Here is a 16,245-nt window from a genome sequence, read left to right as displayed (position 1 = left end):
AAAGTGAAAAGCATTGTATAATTACTATTTGGAATTTCCAAAACCAAGGTAATAGATTGATTCTTTTTAATGGCAACGTGGTTTGCTTCCTTAAAAGGTGGTTATTATATTTTTCAAGCAGAGAAATAAATAAATATTTCTAAACCACTACTTAAAGCACATATTGAAATGTAAGTCAATTAACTAATTTCACCTCTAAGAATTTGATGTCAACTCTTAGTTGTGATCCATATAGACACTTTCACTGTAGCTTGTTATCCTTCAAAAGAATGTTTGTGTGGCTTGTAAAAATACTTTAAAATTGCATGTCTGGAAACTAGTTCAGAGGAGTCTCTAGCTTTAAAGACTTGATAATGTAAATTGGAACAGAACTGCAGAATCTGCTTGTGCAGGGAAATTTGAAAAGTTAGTGTTTTATCTGGTGGTGAGCTGTTGTTTGCCAGTCTTGCTCTGTTCAGGAAAAATAGAAGAGGGAAACAGATATGCAAAACCAATGAACAAGTTATGTATATACAGCTGCTCAGACACATGTGCCTGTGATAAGCTAATGCATAGACAGTTGTCTTAATTGCAGGGTGTGTTTGTGCATGCATTGGTCTTGTATGAATGCATGGTGCTTAGTGTTAGGAATCTGGCCATAGCTTTCCTTGTATTGTCATGGTAATGACATATATGCCAGTGTATTGCTTACAAAAATATTTTTAATTCTTTTGCTGTGTAGTGAATAATATTTGGGAAATAAAACCTCCCTAAAGATATTTTTGCATTTATTTAGTCCCATTTATAAATTCCGTTAATTGTCAACCATCACATTTGCATTCCTTGTAACTGAGGCAATGTACAGTCATTAAAGTTAATGTTTTTAAGTTAATTTATGGGAATGCTAACGTTAATGTTTTAATTAATGTTAAGTAAAATGAATAACTTTTCTTGGTAACTTCCTAGAAATGAAATTCCTGTTCTTCCCTATGTATTTGTATTCTTATTAGAAGTAGTACGTTTTTCCAGTTGCATAATAATATTAGTGTACTTTTTTGTGGGTTTGGTTTTGTAATAGTAATTACAAAGACTTTTTGTCTGGAATTACTATTGTGTGACTTTAACACACATACACACACACGCAAAGATGAAGGGGTAAAGAAAGCTTTGAGAGTAGTGGTGGTGTAAAGATTTTTTTCATCTGACACTCTAATTGGGTCAAAAAGGAACTCACTGTAAAGGTGCTGTTTCCCCTTTCTCCAGAGTGCACCTATGATGGCTGTAAACACTCTGAAGTCAATCTGAAGCCCTTCTTCCAAGGCTGTAGTAGAGACAGAGTAAACCATACTTGTCATATTGAAGTATGCTGCTTCTTTTACATGCCTCAACAGGAGATACTGTGAGCCTGCTCTTCCTCTCTTTCCTTCTTTTAGCAATAAGGAATGCTGTTTACCTGGGAAAGAAAGAAGAGCTGGATATCACCTGGGTGTGTGTGCAGAAGAATCTACGTGATATGTGGAGAGGCAGAGTCCTCTTCACATGTGTGGCTCAACTGATTAGCGTCCATGTGTGCTGTGCTTTCAGCATCGAACTCACTGTGTGCGAGCTGGCAGAGATAGCACGGGCTGGCGGCAAGGCGGCACGGGCAGTTGCAGGTTTCTCTGCATAGCATAAGAGGCAGATGATTATGCATGAGTCAAATGTAGGAAGCGTGGCTAGTAACTGCTGAGCAGCACTAAGTATGGAAGATGAAGAAAACATCTTGCATGGAAAAAGAGGGAATAGTGTGTCGTGACTTAGTAGATAGAAAGGATTTAAAGACAGCTGAAAAATTGTCAAATACTTTCTGGTCTTTCCTGTAAATATAATCGCACTTTCATGTATATAAATTCTCATGTCTCCTTTTTCCATCAAGTTTCTTTCCTTGTACATTTTGAATGGTTAAATACAGTGCATTTCTGGCCAGGCTGCATGCAGAAAGCCTCTTCATCGGTTTCTTTCCTTGTACATTTTGAATGGTTAAATACAGTGCATTTCTGGCCAGGCTGCATGCAGAAAGCCTCTTCATCGGAAGCACAATTAAGTATCCAGTATCCTCCTGATTCATTGGAGTGTTGTGAATGTGATTTTGTTAGACCCTTTAAAGTACACTGAAAATCTCTAGTGCCTTATCTGCACTGAGTACTGCAAGCACTAAAGATGGGGAGAATGCAAACCTTAAACTATTGCTCTTTAAATCACTTAAGTGTTTAAAGTATGAGTGCAGCTAACTTCAGAATGTCTTGAAATGTGCTTCAAGGAGAGCACATTTACCACATTACCACAGTAATTTTATGTAGTGTTTCGGAAGGAGCTTTAGAAGGCCTACCACAAATGCAAGAGGAATTAGGTTATTTTCTTCTTTAGAAACCTTCATCGCTTCTATTTTAGTAACGACTAGAATGAAACTTAAGTTCAGAGCAAAGACATAACAAACAAATTATTTAAAAAAGGTTCTCCAGTGAGTGCATTGGAGACTCTTATCTGAGAGTTCACCTGCATCTTTAGTAGACCGTTTACTTGGAGAAAACGGTGCGTTGCCAAGGTGTCATACCGGTACTATATGCAGAGTGACCTTTCTTTTAAGTTAGATACTTAAAATTGCAGTATTTTTCTTGACTTCTAAAGCTGTTGTTTGCTGGGATTTTGCTTAGAACTCTAATTCAGCAAAGCCTTAGTTGTTTGTTTGCAGTAGGGGAGGTTGAGTACATTTGGATAAGAAAATTTTCACTATAATTAATGAGCATGAGGAAACATGACCCTGCCTAGATAAAAGAGAGTTCTGGATCATTAAGATTTAGATAATGGAAGGGGTTATATGTGAAAAGCAATTGTCTGGTATGACAATAGCAAAAGAAAAATGGAATGAGAGGGTTTACTTTGTTTTCAGCTGGTTTAGAAAACATAAACACAGCATGCTTAGTAAAAGTCTAGCAGACACTATGTTTGGAAATTATGTAATAACTCCATATAGGCTGTAATGATATCCTGAAACCCTGTATTTAAACTAACCTGAATTACAATGAGAGATAAACAGAATATTTACCCATCCCTTATGAGCTGCTGCTGATATGTAAATTTATTCTTCTACTTTGCACAAATATACTTTTGAGCTACTGCTTAAACACTTCAAGGTCCTTAGCCAAACAGTTTTAATGATGCCTCCAATATTATGAAAGTGTGACATTTGATGAATGCCTTGTATAGTTGTGATATCGGGGAAAGTGTAAACAAAAAACGCGCATCAAGTCATCGTGCAACACCTAGATAATTTATAATTTTACTGTTTATATCCATCTTGACATTTTTTATCTGCCAAAGGCAGGTTTCATTTGGAATCTTAATCTGAGATTTATTTGGTGGATCTGGAAATCATAGCTGGAGTTCCCACAGGAAATGGTCCATCTACCAACAGATTAAATGGCAGTCCTGCAGTTGTTAAGGGAGCTCTGCATTTAACACACATGCATACTCATTCAGTCAGCACTGTGGAGAAAAATTAAAGTAGTAACCCAGGTTTAGGAACAATGTAGCTAAAAAGTCCCATATTTGCTGAATGACAAAGGGTTATATAGCAGCATTTCATTTTATTATTCGTGCTTGAGTTTCTTGTTTGCTTTGTTGAGTCTGCTGACGAATACTAATAAATGCCTGCAACAATCCAGACGAGAGATGCCTGGCAACAAAGCTATGCGGTGGACCTCCCTGATCTTCTCCAGTTCACAACCTGACCTTTTGAAAAATTGGCTGGGCTAAGCTGCAGAATTTGGGTGTAATGGTTATTGTTAACTCCAGCTTTAGGATTTATTAATTTGTGTGATCAAGACTTACCTATACTTCAAAGTTTCGAAAGACCAAACACAATCATCCATCCATTAGAACTAACATTGTGTTTCAGTGAATCCCATTTAGTATCTGCCTAGAGATTCTGTTGTTTTGATGCATTCGGAATATAAAAATGCTTTTTCAAGTGTGAGACCAATCCAACAAAAATCTGGTGCCTTCTCAGAGACTAGTATTTTAAAATAACAATGTTAATGATTGCAAACGGAGAGGGGAATGCCAAAGGAAATGTCTGATATTTACACATTAATAAATGCATCACAGTTAACTACAGTGAATACCAAAATAATGATTGTCTGTGTATTTTAAAGATTTAGAAGCATTTTTCTATTTTACATATTCACCAGTTTGTACACAATTGCTGTTTAGATGCAAAATAGGAGGGCAAAAGACTTTGTGAGAGAGACAGGCGAGGGAAACATCATTACTAAAATAATCAAAATCCTTAGAGAATTGTAAAAAATTGCCTTTGCCAGAATAACTCCAACTGTTCTTAATCTCCTTCTCAATTTATTTCTTTATGAAGGGTGTTGCCAGACTTCCACACAAGTACAGGTGAATAAAGAAGCATTCAAAGTAACACAGATGTCCCCCCACTTAAATTGTTAGCACAAAATTAATTCACTGTTCTCTTTAGATTCCTTAAAGGATTAAAAATGAACCACTAAACTTCTTAATTTTTTCTGTATTTTAGCAGATAAAATATTTTCAAGTCTTTTGTGTGTGTGTCTAAGTGTCATGGAATATAGAGCAAGCTAAGACATTCATGCAAAGTATAACTTAGGTTGTTCTTATTCGTTTGCAGAGAACTTTCTCAATAAAGTTCCAATAAGAATATGTTGTTCTCTTTGATCATGATTTTGGACAATTTTAATGCTTAGCCGTGGCCAGAGATTGAGCATTTGAACTGTATTGTTCTATTAGCCTGACTTCTAAAACAGTTTCAATTGTTTGGAAGTCTTCTATTTTAGAATGATAGTCAATGTATTAAAAAAAAAAAAAGTTATTTAATTTCTTCTGCCTACTATTGAAATGAGAGGAAGTTGGTATATACTGTACACTGCATATCTGTCTTCTAATATAGAAATGCTGTAGTCTGTCGTGTGAATGAAAATTAACATAAAGGAGTGTGGAAAGATACCAATGTAGTTATTTGAAATTTCTGTTAGTTTTTTATCATTCATAAGTAAAAATATTTGTGTTGGTTTTTTTTTCTTGAAGTCCAATTGAAATGAGTTGCTAAAGCCTCTCTGACAGAAGATAGAAGAATCTGAGGGCTCTGAAGAGGAGACAGGAGCAGGAAGGGCCACCAGTGAGTTAGCGCAAGCTCCAAGATACAGCATGGATACAGCTTCTGCAGTTCTGGGCTTCCCAGTTTGTCTTCTACCGTGGCTTGTTCAATAACCTTGAGCTGGCAACCTCAGCTGTGTGCCTCAGTCTTGATGGCTTTAAAATGACTAACACAGTGCTTATACATCCTTTATAAAATACCTGAGAGTTTCCAGAAAGCATTATTTTCAAGGCTTATTTTTGTGAACCTCTGTCAGTTGTTTCTTAAAATAAGAACAGCTAACCTATCCCGGTGTAAACTATGGGGCTGTTCTGAGTAAGAGTTACTTAAAAGTAAGTTAATAGCCTGCATTCTTCTGTGTTGACCCATGGTGGTCTCAGCAGGGCCCACAGTTACATATCATAGGGGCACTAAGTGTACAGTGCATCTACATGGTGATTTCCTCTTCGTTACTGCCAAGGCCTTGGCTAGTTATATGCAATATTATGGCTGAGCAGAGCACTGAGAAAGGAAAGGAATTACCTTTGTATTACAAAACAACTCTCAGCTCAATCTTCACTAGTTATCAGGTTCCTGTGGTTGCCATTCTGCCACGCTACAGAAGTGATTTAGTGAGATCTTAGAGTCCTACTGAATAATCATCTTAAAGTTTGCCCAGTTTTCTTTAAACGTCAGAAAAAGCATATCATGAAGGGACAACCATTCACTGTTCGTTGCAGGTTATTGTTTCACATTATACTACACTGCATTGATGGGAATAGTTGCTAATGTAAATAAATCTGTAGTAAATCCAAAGATGAGTAAAGCTGCAGTTTTTCTTGTTTGTTTGTTTTGGAGAAAATGTATATTGACCTTGCACTTTTTGTACTGAGCTTTTGTAATTGTTTTCTAGAAAAAGGAATTACTTCTTGAAAGTTAAGTACAGCATCTTTTCTTGGGATTAACTCTGAAAACTTGTTTGCAGATTGTGGGAAAGATAGAATAGTGAGGAAAAAGTCAAAAATAATGAACAGCCCTTGAGATATGCATGTAAATCATGTATGTTGCATCTGTGTCAGCTCAAATACAAATGAAAAAGGAAATAATAGGCATTCTGAAAATGCATAAAACCTAAAATAACTCTTTTCTTGCCACTTATGCCAGGCAATAGGATCAGATTTCTTCCACCAGCCTCATTTTCTTTCTTTGCATATTTATGCCTATAAAATCCTTTAATTTTGGTTTCCCACCCACTTCAGGATTTATGCCTTTTAATCATTCAGTAAGGGGTGAACCGTTGAGCAGTCTGAGTCTTTCACAGTCATTCTGTTTGTTAGAAGTTCCAGTAGTTATACAGCTGAGTGAATGAATGTTTGTCTTTGCCAAAAAGGCTGACTCATCATTTTCAGCTCATGAGGGAATATTTGGCCATAGTACTAATTTCATTTGCATATCTTGAAAAGTTAGTGGCTATCAGGTTCAAGTTTTCCATTAGACTTAAATATTTAATTTCATTTATTAGATATATCTAAGAATTCCAGTCGGTTGGTGTTGCTTTAATAAATCTCATATGTGAATCTAGTCATGAGAATTTCTCACTGGATGTGCTCAGACTAATAGTATATATATTTGTGAATCTGTGTAAGTGCTTAAGTTCAATGACCATGACCTGACCTTGCACTATTGGTGAATCCATAATCGTGTGACTTCAACATAAAGGCAGACTGGCTGTTGAGCACAATCAGACTCATCGTGGCGACATAAGGTTATTTTGACTTAATTGGCCATCACTCAGAACCTAAACTCAGCCGCCCCCAGTCCCTCTGATACCTTGAGGACAAGCTGGAATGCAAAGGGGCTTAGTTTCTGCCAAATTAACCATTTTTATGCAACTGTTGGTATTAGATGTTATGAATTTAAGACAATTCCATATTCTATTTTTCACATGAATCTATTAGAAATTGCTTTTTATTAATGCAGCAACTGTCTTGTCTTAACAGCTTGTTAGAACACATGCAATTGTTTGTGCATTCTCATACACACATGCCCAAAAGTTTTCTTTTCAGAAATGTTTTAATATTATTAATGTCCAAAAAATATCAAGATAATTTGAAAGTCAATAATAAAGTGTAGCAATTAGTCTAGTGAAAACGAAAAGAGAGTGAAGTTCTTGAATAATGCTCTTACACACTGGACAGTTATTGTGGCAAGTTGAGGTAGATGTGTGATTTGCAGGCAGGGGCAAGAGCAAGTGTTTTTAAACTATAGTAAGTGTGTCCTTTTATTGCAGTGGGAGCAGGTTACTTTTGTATAGGGGTGGAGTGGCTTTTTGCTTTGATAGTTTTGTTGGATAGGGAATATTTCCTCTTGGTGTTAGGAAATTCTTTTTTTTTGGTATTGTACGAATAAATTTTTTTTTTTTAAATGAAGCTGTATGGTTGTTCCAACTGAGAAAAAAACTACATGATTAATAGTAAATTAGAGTTTGCCAATCACTGAATTTTTGGGGCCTTTCAGTAATTGAGGTTGCAGTTAGTTCCTCAAATGTAGCACAATGTTTTGTTTTGCATTTTTTTCAAATGCTTTTAATCTGATAGTGTCATGTAGGAAGCGTAGGCGACTGAGTTTGCAGTCAGCTTTGCTCGTGTTCCCAGAGTGCGTTTGGCTCATTCTCTTCCTTCCTGGTTTTGCTCTTTTTCCTATTCTGCCTCTTACTGCCATTCCTCGAGGGGTTCATTCACACAGTCTTTTGCAGGCAGATGAAGACATGCTTTGTCTGTGCCACAGTCCAGCTTAAAACAAATCTTAGGAAGCTATAGGTAGCAAGTGGTAGGTACTATTACACTTGAAGCTGGTTTGGAGCACCAACAAGGGCTTCCAATGTCCGCATAATCATCTACAGGCAGATCTGTAGCCCACCATGTGTTTTACAGTGCTATGCGCATGTTCCATTGCTTTTGGATTGTTTTCCCTTGTTGTTATTCCTCAGAGGTCCCCTGCAAACCTCTGAGCTTATCAGCATGGTTTAGCATGTATGGGGCTGAAAGACTGCAAACAGGGGGAAGGAGGCGCCCACCCAGCTCCTGCTGGATTACAGGACTGCTGAATATGCAGAGCAATGCACAAGGGAAAGCTACTGCCTCCTTAGCTTTCCAGGTGAATCTGCACCTTCTGTGCACGTACATCTTCAACACTTCTTTCCATATTATCAGTGTCGGTACAGGATTCTCATGCTGTGATTTCTTGGTGCCAATCCCCCACTCTGAGAAGCAGCTATGAGAAATAGTGACTGCCTGCAAAATGTGATAGGTTCAATGTTTTTACTTTACTTTTTAAACACTCCTAGCTTAACAACATTTAATTCTGTTCTGGCTTTACTGTTTCAAGCCACAACAGCATTATCTTCCTCTTGTGTCCCTTACAATAAATTCCCAGCTTTAATTCTAGTGTCTTTATATTCCTTCTTCCTAACATTTGCCTTTCTTTCCCTCAATGTGAACGAGCTATTCATTCAAGATAAATACATACAGAAGATCAGCTGTTCAGCTTCTCCATGTAGTGAAATATTAATCTGGGCTACTGAACTTGTTCTATTTTATATGGAAAATAAGTTGTTTAGTATACTCAAGAACCAGAAGCAATGGTGGTGATACCACTTACTGAAAACTACAGCATTTTTTCCAAAGCTGTTTTACCCTTTCTCTGATCTTCCTTGTGCAGCCTGATTACTGCAAATGCTACTTAGTCCCCAGTGTGTCTCTGCAGCATTGGTAATTAGTGCACAACACAATTTGCAGGAGGCATGAGGAAAAGCACTGAAGTGCATTGATTAATATTGCTATTTAGTTTTAACAGCAAGACAAGAAGCTACCGTGTACCAAGGCCTAAATTACTTGGGGTGATGGTCGTGGGCTATATGGAGAATAAAGTGGTTTTAAAAATAAAAAAAATTGTAATGCCCATTGATCTGATAGTATTCAAAATATCTTCACCAAAGTGTTCTACTGGCAGATTTAGCATGTTGACCAAAAAAGTACATTACAGCTTTATTAAATGAGTAAAAACCTCTCACCTTAATGCCCTTGGGCAGTCTGTTTCCAATTCAGAGTGGAGGCAGCTGCCATTGTCTTCTCTCTTACAAAGCCAGTAGGGAAAAAAACCAAAACAAAACAAACCAGATCATCTGTGTTTTGCCTGAGGTTTCCAGGAATGCCACTTACAGACTTGCTGTGATGCTGCTTAGTCTTACCCATGTGCTTGAGGGAATTGAATCTGGATGAAAAGGTGTACTGCAAACGTAAGTTGCTTAAAGAAGCAGCATTAGCATTAATAAATGCCAGCACAGGTCTAGTTCCATTCTAAATTCTTTTTTTTTCCCAGCTGCTGTAACTTACAGTTGAAGGCATAAAAATCCATATCTTGACATGGGCTAAGGATTTAGCCTGAAGTTCAGCTGCTAATGCAGATGTTTACCTCATCATGCAGATACATTTACATCATTCTGTTGTATTTAAAAAAAAAAAAAATCTATCTGTTGACTTGACCTGTCTTCTAGGGAGCTTTGCTGCTTGTTGGGAGCTCATATTCAGGATGTTACAGAGAGGCTGCTGAGGCTCGCCTGACCCTCTGTTAGCCCCATGCTGCTGTTCCACATAGGCACCAGTGATACTGTTGGGGTGACCTGACAGGTATTACATGTGACTATACGGCTCTGGGTGGGATGGTTAAGAGTGTGGGGACCCAAGTAGTGTTATCCTTGATCCTGCCAGTAAGAGAGAAGGTCATGGAGGAGAACTGGGTGAAGTAGATGAGGCCCTCTTATGACAACTGGAAGGAAGCCTCATGTTCACAGGTCCTGGTCCTCATGGGGGACTACAACAACACTGATAATCTGCTGTAAGGACAACAGCAGGACACAAGCAACCTAGGAGATTTCTGGAGTCTATTGATGACAACATCCTGACACAAGAGCTTGAGGTGCCAACAAGGAGAGGTGCTCTGCTGGACCTGATACTTACAAACAAGGACAAACTGGTTGTGGATGTTGAAGTCGGGGGCAGCCTTGGCTGCAGTTATCACACAGTAGTGAAGTTCAGGATTCTGAGAGGAGGTAGCAGGAAAAAAAAGCAGGACCTCAACTGTGGACTTCAGGAGAATAGACTTTGGCCTCTTCAGAGATCTGCTTGGAAGAATCCCCTAGAATACAGTTCTGGAGAGAAAAGGGATCCAAGAGACCTGATTGGTATTCAAGGATCACCTCATCGAAGCTCAAAAATGGTGTATCCTGATAAGCAGGAAATTAAGCATGGATCAAGAAGGATGTTGTTTTCCTTGACTTGGGTAGGGCTTTGGAGTCTGTGTACCATAACATCCTGACAGAGAAGCAAATAAAAGGAAATATAATTTTATTTCTTTAAATAAGGAAACAGTGAGGTTGACTGAAAACTGGCTAAATGTCTGCTCCTGGATGGTGGTGATCAGTTGCACGAAGCTCAGTAGGAGGCAAGTCACTAGTGGTGCACTCCCAGTGTGAAAAATGGATAATGGAGCAGAGTATATTCTCAGCAAGTTTGCTGATGATACAAAACTGTGAGTAACTGATGGTTGTGCTACCATTCAGAGGGACCTCGACAGGCTGAAGAATTGGGCAGAGAGGAACCTCGTAAGTTCAGTAAGGGGCGCCAACTGTTTAGAAAGCAGTTCTGCAGAAAGGCATCAGGATCCTAGTGAACAGCAAGTTGAGCATAAGTCAGTGATGCACCCTCATGGCAAGGATGGTCAGCAGCATCCTGAGCTGCGTTAGGAAGAGCACTGCCAGCAGATGGAGGGAGGTGGTCCATCCTCTCTGGTCAGCACTGGTGAGGTCACATCCAGAGTGTCAAGTCCAGTTCTGAGCTCCCTAGTACAAGAAAGGGATGGTCTTACTGGAGCAAGTCTAACAAAGAGCCACAAAGAGACTGGAGCATCTTATGTATGAGGAGGGGCTGAGACTGAGCCTCGAGAAGGGAAGGATTGGAGGAGTAGATCTTACCAATATTAATAATACCTAATGGAAGAGAATGACGAAGAAGAAGCCAAGCTCTTTTCAGTAGTACTCAATGACAGGACAAGAGTCAATAAGCACAAATTAAAATACATTAAATTTCATCTGAATACAAGGAAACTTTTTTTTTTTTTTACTATGAAGGTGATCAAACACTGGCACAGGCTGCCCAGAGAGGTTGTTGAGATGTTCAAAAGCCATTTGGACATAGGCCTAGGCAACCTGCTCTAGGTGACCCTGCTTGAGCTTGGGGGCTGGACAAGATGATCTCCAGCAGTCTCTTCCAACTGCAATGATTCTATGAACTCTTTTTAAAGTCCTGGCACTAAAAGCAGAAAAATAAAAAACAGGAACTGTGAAAAGAAGAAAAACTTATTCAGTTGATTACTCTTGTGCTAAAGGGGTAGAATCCCTTTTTTTTGATTTGTCCCAGTCTAACTGTGGTAGCTAATGTCATCTACTTAGCATTCTGGGGTTAGAAGGTTTTGTGGTTTTTTTTTCTCTAACTTTCATGTAGTGTGGGCCAAAGTAGAGTGTGATAATGCTAAACAAGGAACAAAGTTCCATGGCAATACAGTCACTGGTTATTGCAACAGGTATGTTGTGCTTGAATTCTTCCATAGAATGCAACACACTTAACCTGAGGCACTTCAAATATATGTGGCTTATAGAAAATGTTGATGCCCTGGAAAAGAAGAGGAAGAAAAGTTGTTACGGCAAGCGGAGCATTGCACTTCCTCTTCAGTGTGTGAGAGCATAATTTGTAACTATATATATAGAGAGAGAGAGACATCACTGCATCTGAAGTGGCAGAAGTGAACAGGATGATGTTTGATGAGCAGTTCTTTATAATATAAATCAAATGGGAAACACAGCTCAGTCAAGTGTATGCCTCGTGATAGAAAGCTTTGCAAGTATTCAAGTTCAGACTAGGTTAGTTTTCAGATAGTACTAACTGGAGAGGATTCAGAATTTTGCCCTTATATGTTGCCACTCCCAAGTTGGGGCAGGTTCTTAGAGTATGCATGGTGAGTGTTTTAATGCCTGTTTCTTTACATATACTGTAAGGAGGAGCAAGAGGTTGAATCCTGTTTTGAAATGTAGCAGCACTTAAACAGAATCTCTGCAGGATTCTGAGCCAATGAAAGACAGCATACATTTGCTCGAAGAATCCAGGGAGCCATGGGCTGCATTCAGTTTCTGCATTAGCTGTGAAACGATCTGAGGAACGTATGTCAATCACTACTGAAAGTATTGTTAGGTTATACATGTTAGCAAATGTTTATTACTGCTCAGAAACAAAGATTCTGATATGCTATTGACTGTTGTTCCTCTAGTACAAAAATCAATGCTTATGCTTCAGAGGAATGGTGAGAGTGGATTCAAAGGGATATGTGCTGAGGTAAATGAGGAGAATAAAGGTGAGCAGCGGGTACAATAACTTTCTTCTCAAGGTAGTAACACATGGCTTTGTATGGGAACTTGTTAAACAGACTCCAGACAATCTGCAGGTCATCTCTCTGTGCCATTGGCTGTGCCTTTCCTTCTTCAAGAAAAGAGAAATCTGTTGCAACAGATTTTAGAGACAGTCTTCAGCATTTTTTACATGGAATCTGTACTTTTGCTTCTTACATTCAGTGTGACACCTTGATACTGACTGATATATGTTTTCAGGTTATTTGTAAATGAATGCAACTGTATAGACAGTTTCTTATTATTTTTGAGAAGGAAGTAATAAGTTGGATCAAAAAATGTATACCGTATAATTTATCAAAAATGTTTGGAAATGCTAACTTTATGAAATGAGCAAAAGCTCCAGTGTTTGTTCTCTACTAATCTAAATGAAAGAATGAAGAATATATGACATTTTCCATTTGCAGCTTTTTTAGGCTTCTTCCTCATCATTTTTTAATAGAGTTCTATAATTAAAACATACTTGTTCTTACTTTATGAAAGAACATTCATGGTATGTAGATCTTTCTTTCATTTAAATACCTTGATATCAGAAATATGTCCTAAAAATATCTAGTAGCCAAGCTTAAGAGAGCTATCACACTCAACATTTTAATCAGGTAATTTTTCCCTTTGGCACAATTTTTGCTTTGCATTCTTTAAGTTCTTTAGTTGTATGAGTCTGTGCCTTACACACTCCAGGACTGAATAATGGGGCCTTAGATTTGTTGTTGCTAATTACAACTTGCTGATACCTCTTTTGTAGCCAAAATGGATTTGAAAAAGACCTCATTATAAGTAAGAGTCTAGTTCATAACCTGCAAATTTACCTGTCTACAGCAGAAATTCGTTGTCTCTCACTAGAGTAGAGCTGATTTTTATGAAAGATAGGTAGATAATTTCCTAGGGTCAACATTATTTTAAGCAGTCATTTAAGGAAAGAGGTTTTAAGAAATGGTGATGAATTTTTCAGGTTTCCATGAGAAAAATCCAGTAAATAGGTCATAACTCCTACATTCATGTTCTAGGTAACACAGCTTTTGTTCCTTAGCGGGATGAGGAAGCTGTGAATCTGAAACTAGAGTACTTTCTCCTTTCTGCTACAAACAAGAATATAGCATGCCATTTTTGAATATGAAATCTCAAGTTTGTGTTTCTTTCTTCAGATGAAAAAATGTGTTTGCTTCTATTTCCAATTAGAAACACATGTCCTGCAACAGAAAAAAGAAGATTTTTGTGTTGAGTTTCAGTTCCATCAGAATTCTCAAAAAAACCCAGAGTTTTTCATCCAGGCAGAAGCTGAAGTACAAAATCTTTCAGATTGGCCAGTAACCAGTCAAAGAAGAGGAACCCAAAATGATTGTAATTCCAGTCCTGAAGAATCAAGGTAAACCCAAATATCCCTATATATAGTTTTTCTAGATTCACATTATAGATGGTATACATACGGATTTTTGGATAAAGATAGGGAAATTTCCTTGCCAACTGAGAATCAGTAAGTCAGCTTTTTTACTTTGACTGACCATATCTGCCCTTCTTTCCTTGTGGAATGCAGCATTTCAGCACTGTATTCTCTAGCACTGATAGAAAATACCATCATGGTAATGGCTTATATGACACATGCAGGTATTTCAATGATTGTGATCTCTCCAGAGAATTTTAGAAATGCATACCGAACAGAATTAGAAAAGATGATCTAAAAGTCTAGTAGTATCTGTGACTTTACACAGCAAGCACAGTGTAGCCCAAGTATAATGAGTGAGTAGGAAGCAGGAATAAAGCAGCATGAAGTCCAGGTGAAGCTGGAAGAGTAAAGGTGAGCTGTAATACCTTGCAGGCAGTCTGTGAAAGGAATCCAGAGAAGGGCAAATATGGTTGAAAAGTGTAAGACAAGCTGAAGATTTTGTTCTGTCATTAATTTTGGTCATTTATTGTTATTAATTTCCGTACTGAGCTATGTCCTTCTACTGCAATCTTAAGACATGTATGCACTCCTGCTATATGTGACATAATATATAAAGGTATACCCAGCTGGCTAGGGAACTTGCTACCAGTTTTGAGTGACTTAAGCATTCTGAAGCCCAAGTCTTAACTAAGAGTGACAGAGTTCCTTTTGAAAATGGGATCGAGGCTGCAGAGCCCTATGATGTACTTTTGAAATATATACTTTTAATTCTTCACCCGTCTGGCAGATTCTACACCTGGTTTTGTTATCTTTAGCATGATCTAGTGGTGATTCATTGGGCCAAAACCAGTCCATAGTACTTTTCCATGTGGCTTGTTGCCTTTTTTGTGTGTGTTAGGGCCTGAGATATGCTGTTAGGGCAATGCATCCTGCACAAAAAGCCAAATATAATCCTGAGTGCTTAAGTACAGCACAGCACAGAGTCAACCAAAGGTTATTACTCCTCCCTTCACCAGTGCCACTCACACTGGCAATCAGGCTGGTCTTGAACGATGAGATTAACCTCCCACAATAGTCAGCATGTTGAGCCATCTCATCTGCAAATATATTGCGTGCAGGATCCTAAAGCTATAGGCCAAAACCGCATTGTCATAGATACTATAGGAACTGCACAAAATCTCTCCTTCCCTATTTTGATATAGAATGACCCAGGAAATGTAGAGTCAGTGTTGGTTTGCGTTGTAGATGATGGTCTTTGTGTAATGCCAATGTGACTTGCAAGTTTTTTTTGAGACATCAGGAACAGAACATTTGAGGGACTGAAAGATGATGACGAGGTATATTCAAACTTGTTCATGGGAAGTGTCTCCTGAACATGGAAAATACACAAAAAGCCTAAGGTTTGTAGTGTCTAGGCAATAGTATCCAGAGGTATCTATCACTTGCAGTCCAAAACAATGCTAAATTAAGTTTGCTAGATAGAGCAAAGATTAAATAGGCTTTGAAGGATCTTGAAAGTGAAGACAAGCAGTTTAAGCACTGTTCCAACCCATGTATACACTATATGAGACTAAGTAACTGCTGTTTTGATGTGATGTGCCTTAGGTTGCACCGTAGTTTGCCTGCAGAGTACAGATTTTAACCTCCTTCTTAAGACACCATTGAGAAAATAAATCCAAAGGAAGCGGGTGAAGAGAAGGGTAACTGAGTACAAACACTTGTTTGCCTTAGAGAATGACTCTTTGGAGCAACAGATAGCTTTCCTTTTCTTTCCAGGATGTGGATTACACATAATGAAAGTAATGCATACAGTAGAAATAGGAGTTCAGAAGGTGTAGCTTTTCTGTGGCTACTTCTTATGACTCATTGGCTATGAAGCCTATAAACAGAAAATGCTTAAGGGAAATGAATGTTAAAAATATTTACTAATACATCTTCTAATCCATTCATCTACTGAATTTGCTGCCGTCTTACAAGTGAGATCCGAGTTATCTCTGAGTATTGATGGGCAGCCAAGGAGTTTTTTAAGTGTCTTACCTTGAGACAGAATTTTGTGACCATTGAATCTTGGCTTGTTTTTCTCTGTCTGTGGCCAAATAAGTTACCTTAAAATTCTGTGAGTGCTATACAGTGTGGAATTCCAGTTGCCACCTACAACGTTTAGAATAACACCATCATTTTACAGATTTCTGCAAGGTGAACTCCTAGATCTTG

The 16,245-nt window shown here is 38.1% G+C and overlaps 1 protein-coding gene across 6 annotated transcripts in view; it reads left to right on the top strand.

Annotated features, from left to right (window-relative positions):
* Positions 1–16,245, top strand: part of MIPOL1 (mirror-image polydactyly 1) — a 195,950-nt gene that overhangs the window by 39,003 nt on the left and 140,702 nt on the right. For all 6 annotated transcript variants that reach the window (XM_065635724.1, XM_065635725.1, XM_065635723.1 and 3 more), the window contains one exon: positions 13,827–14,013. In XM_065635724.1, the coding sequence (XP_065491796.1) occupies positions 13,827–14,013 (187 nt within the window). The remainder of the gene's footprint in view (positions 1–13,826; positions 14,014–16,245) is intronic.

Source organism: Caloenas nicobarica, chromosome 5 (genome assembly GCF_036013445.1).
Source record: "Caloenas nicobarica isolate bCalNic1 chromosome 5, bCalNic1.hap1, whole genome shotgun sequence".
Taxonomy (NCBI): Eukaryota; Metazoa; Chordata; class Aves; order Columbiformes; family Columbidae; genus Caloenas; species Caloenas nicobarica.
This window is presented reverse-complemented; position numbering and strand designations above follow the sequence as displayed.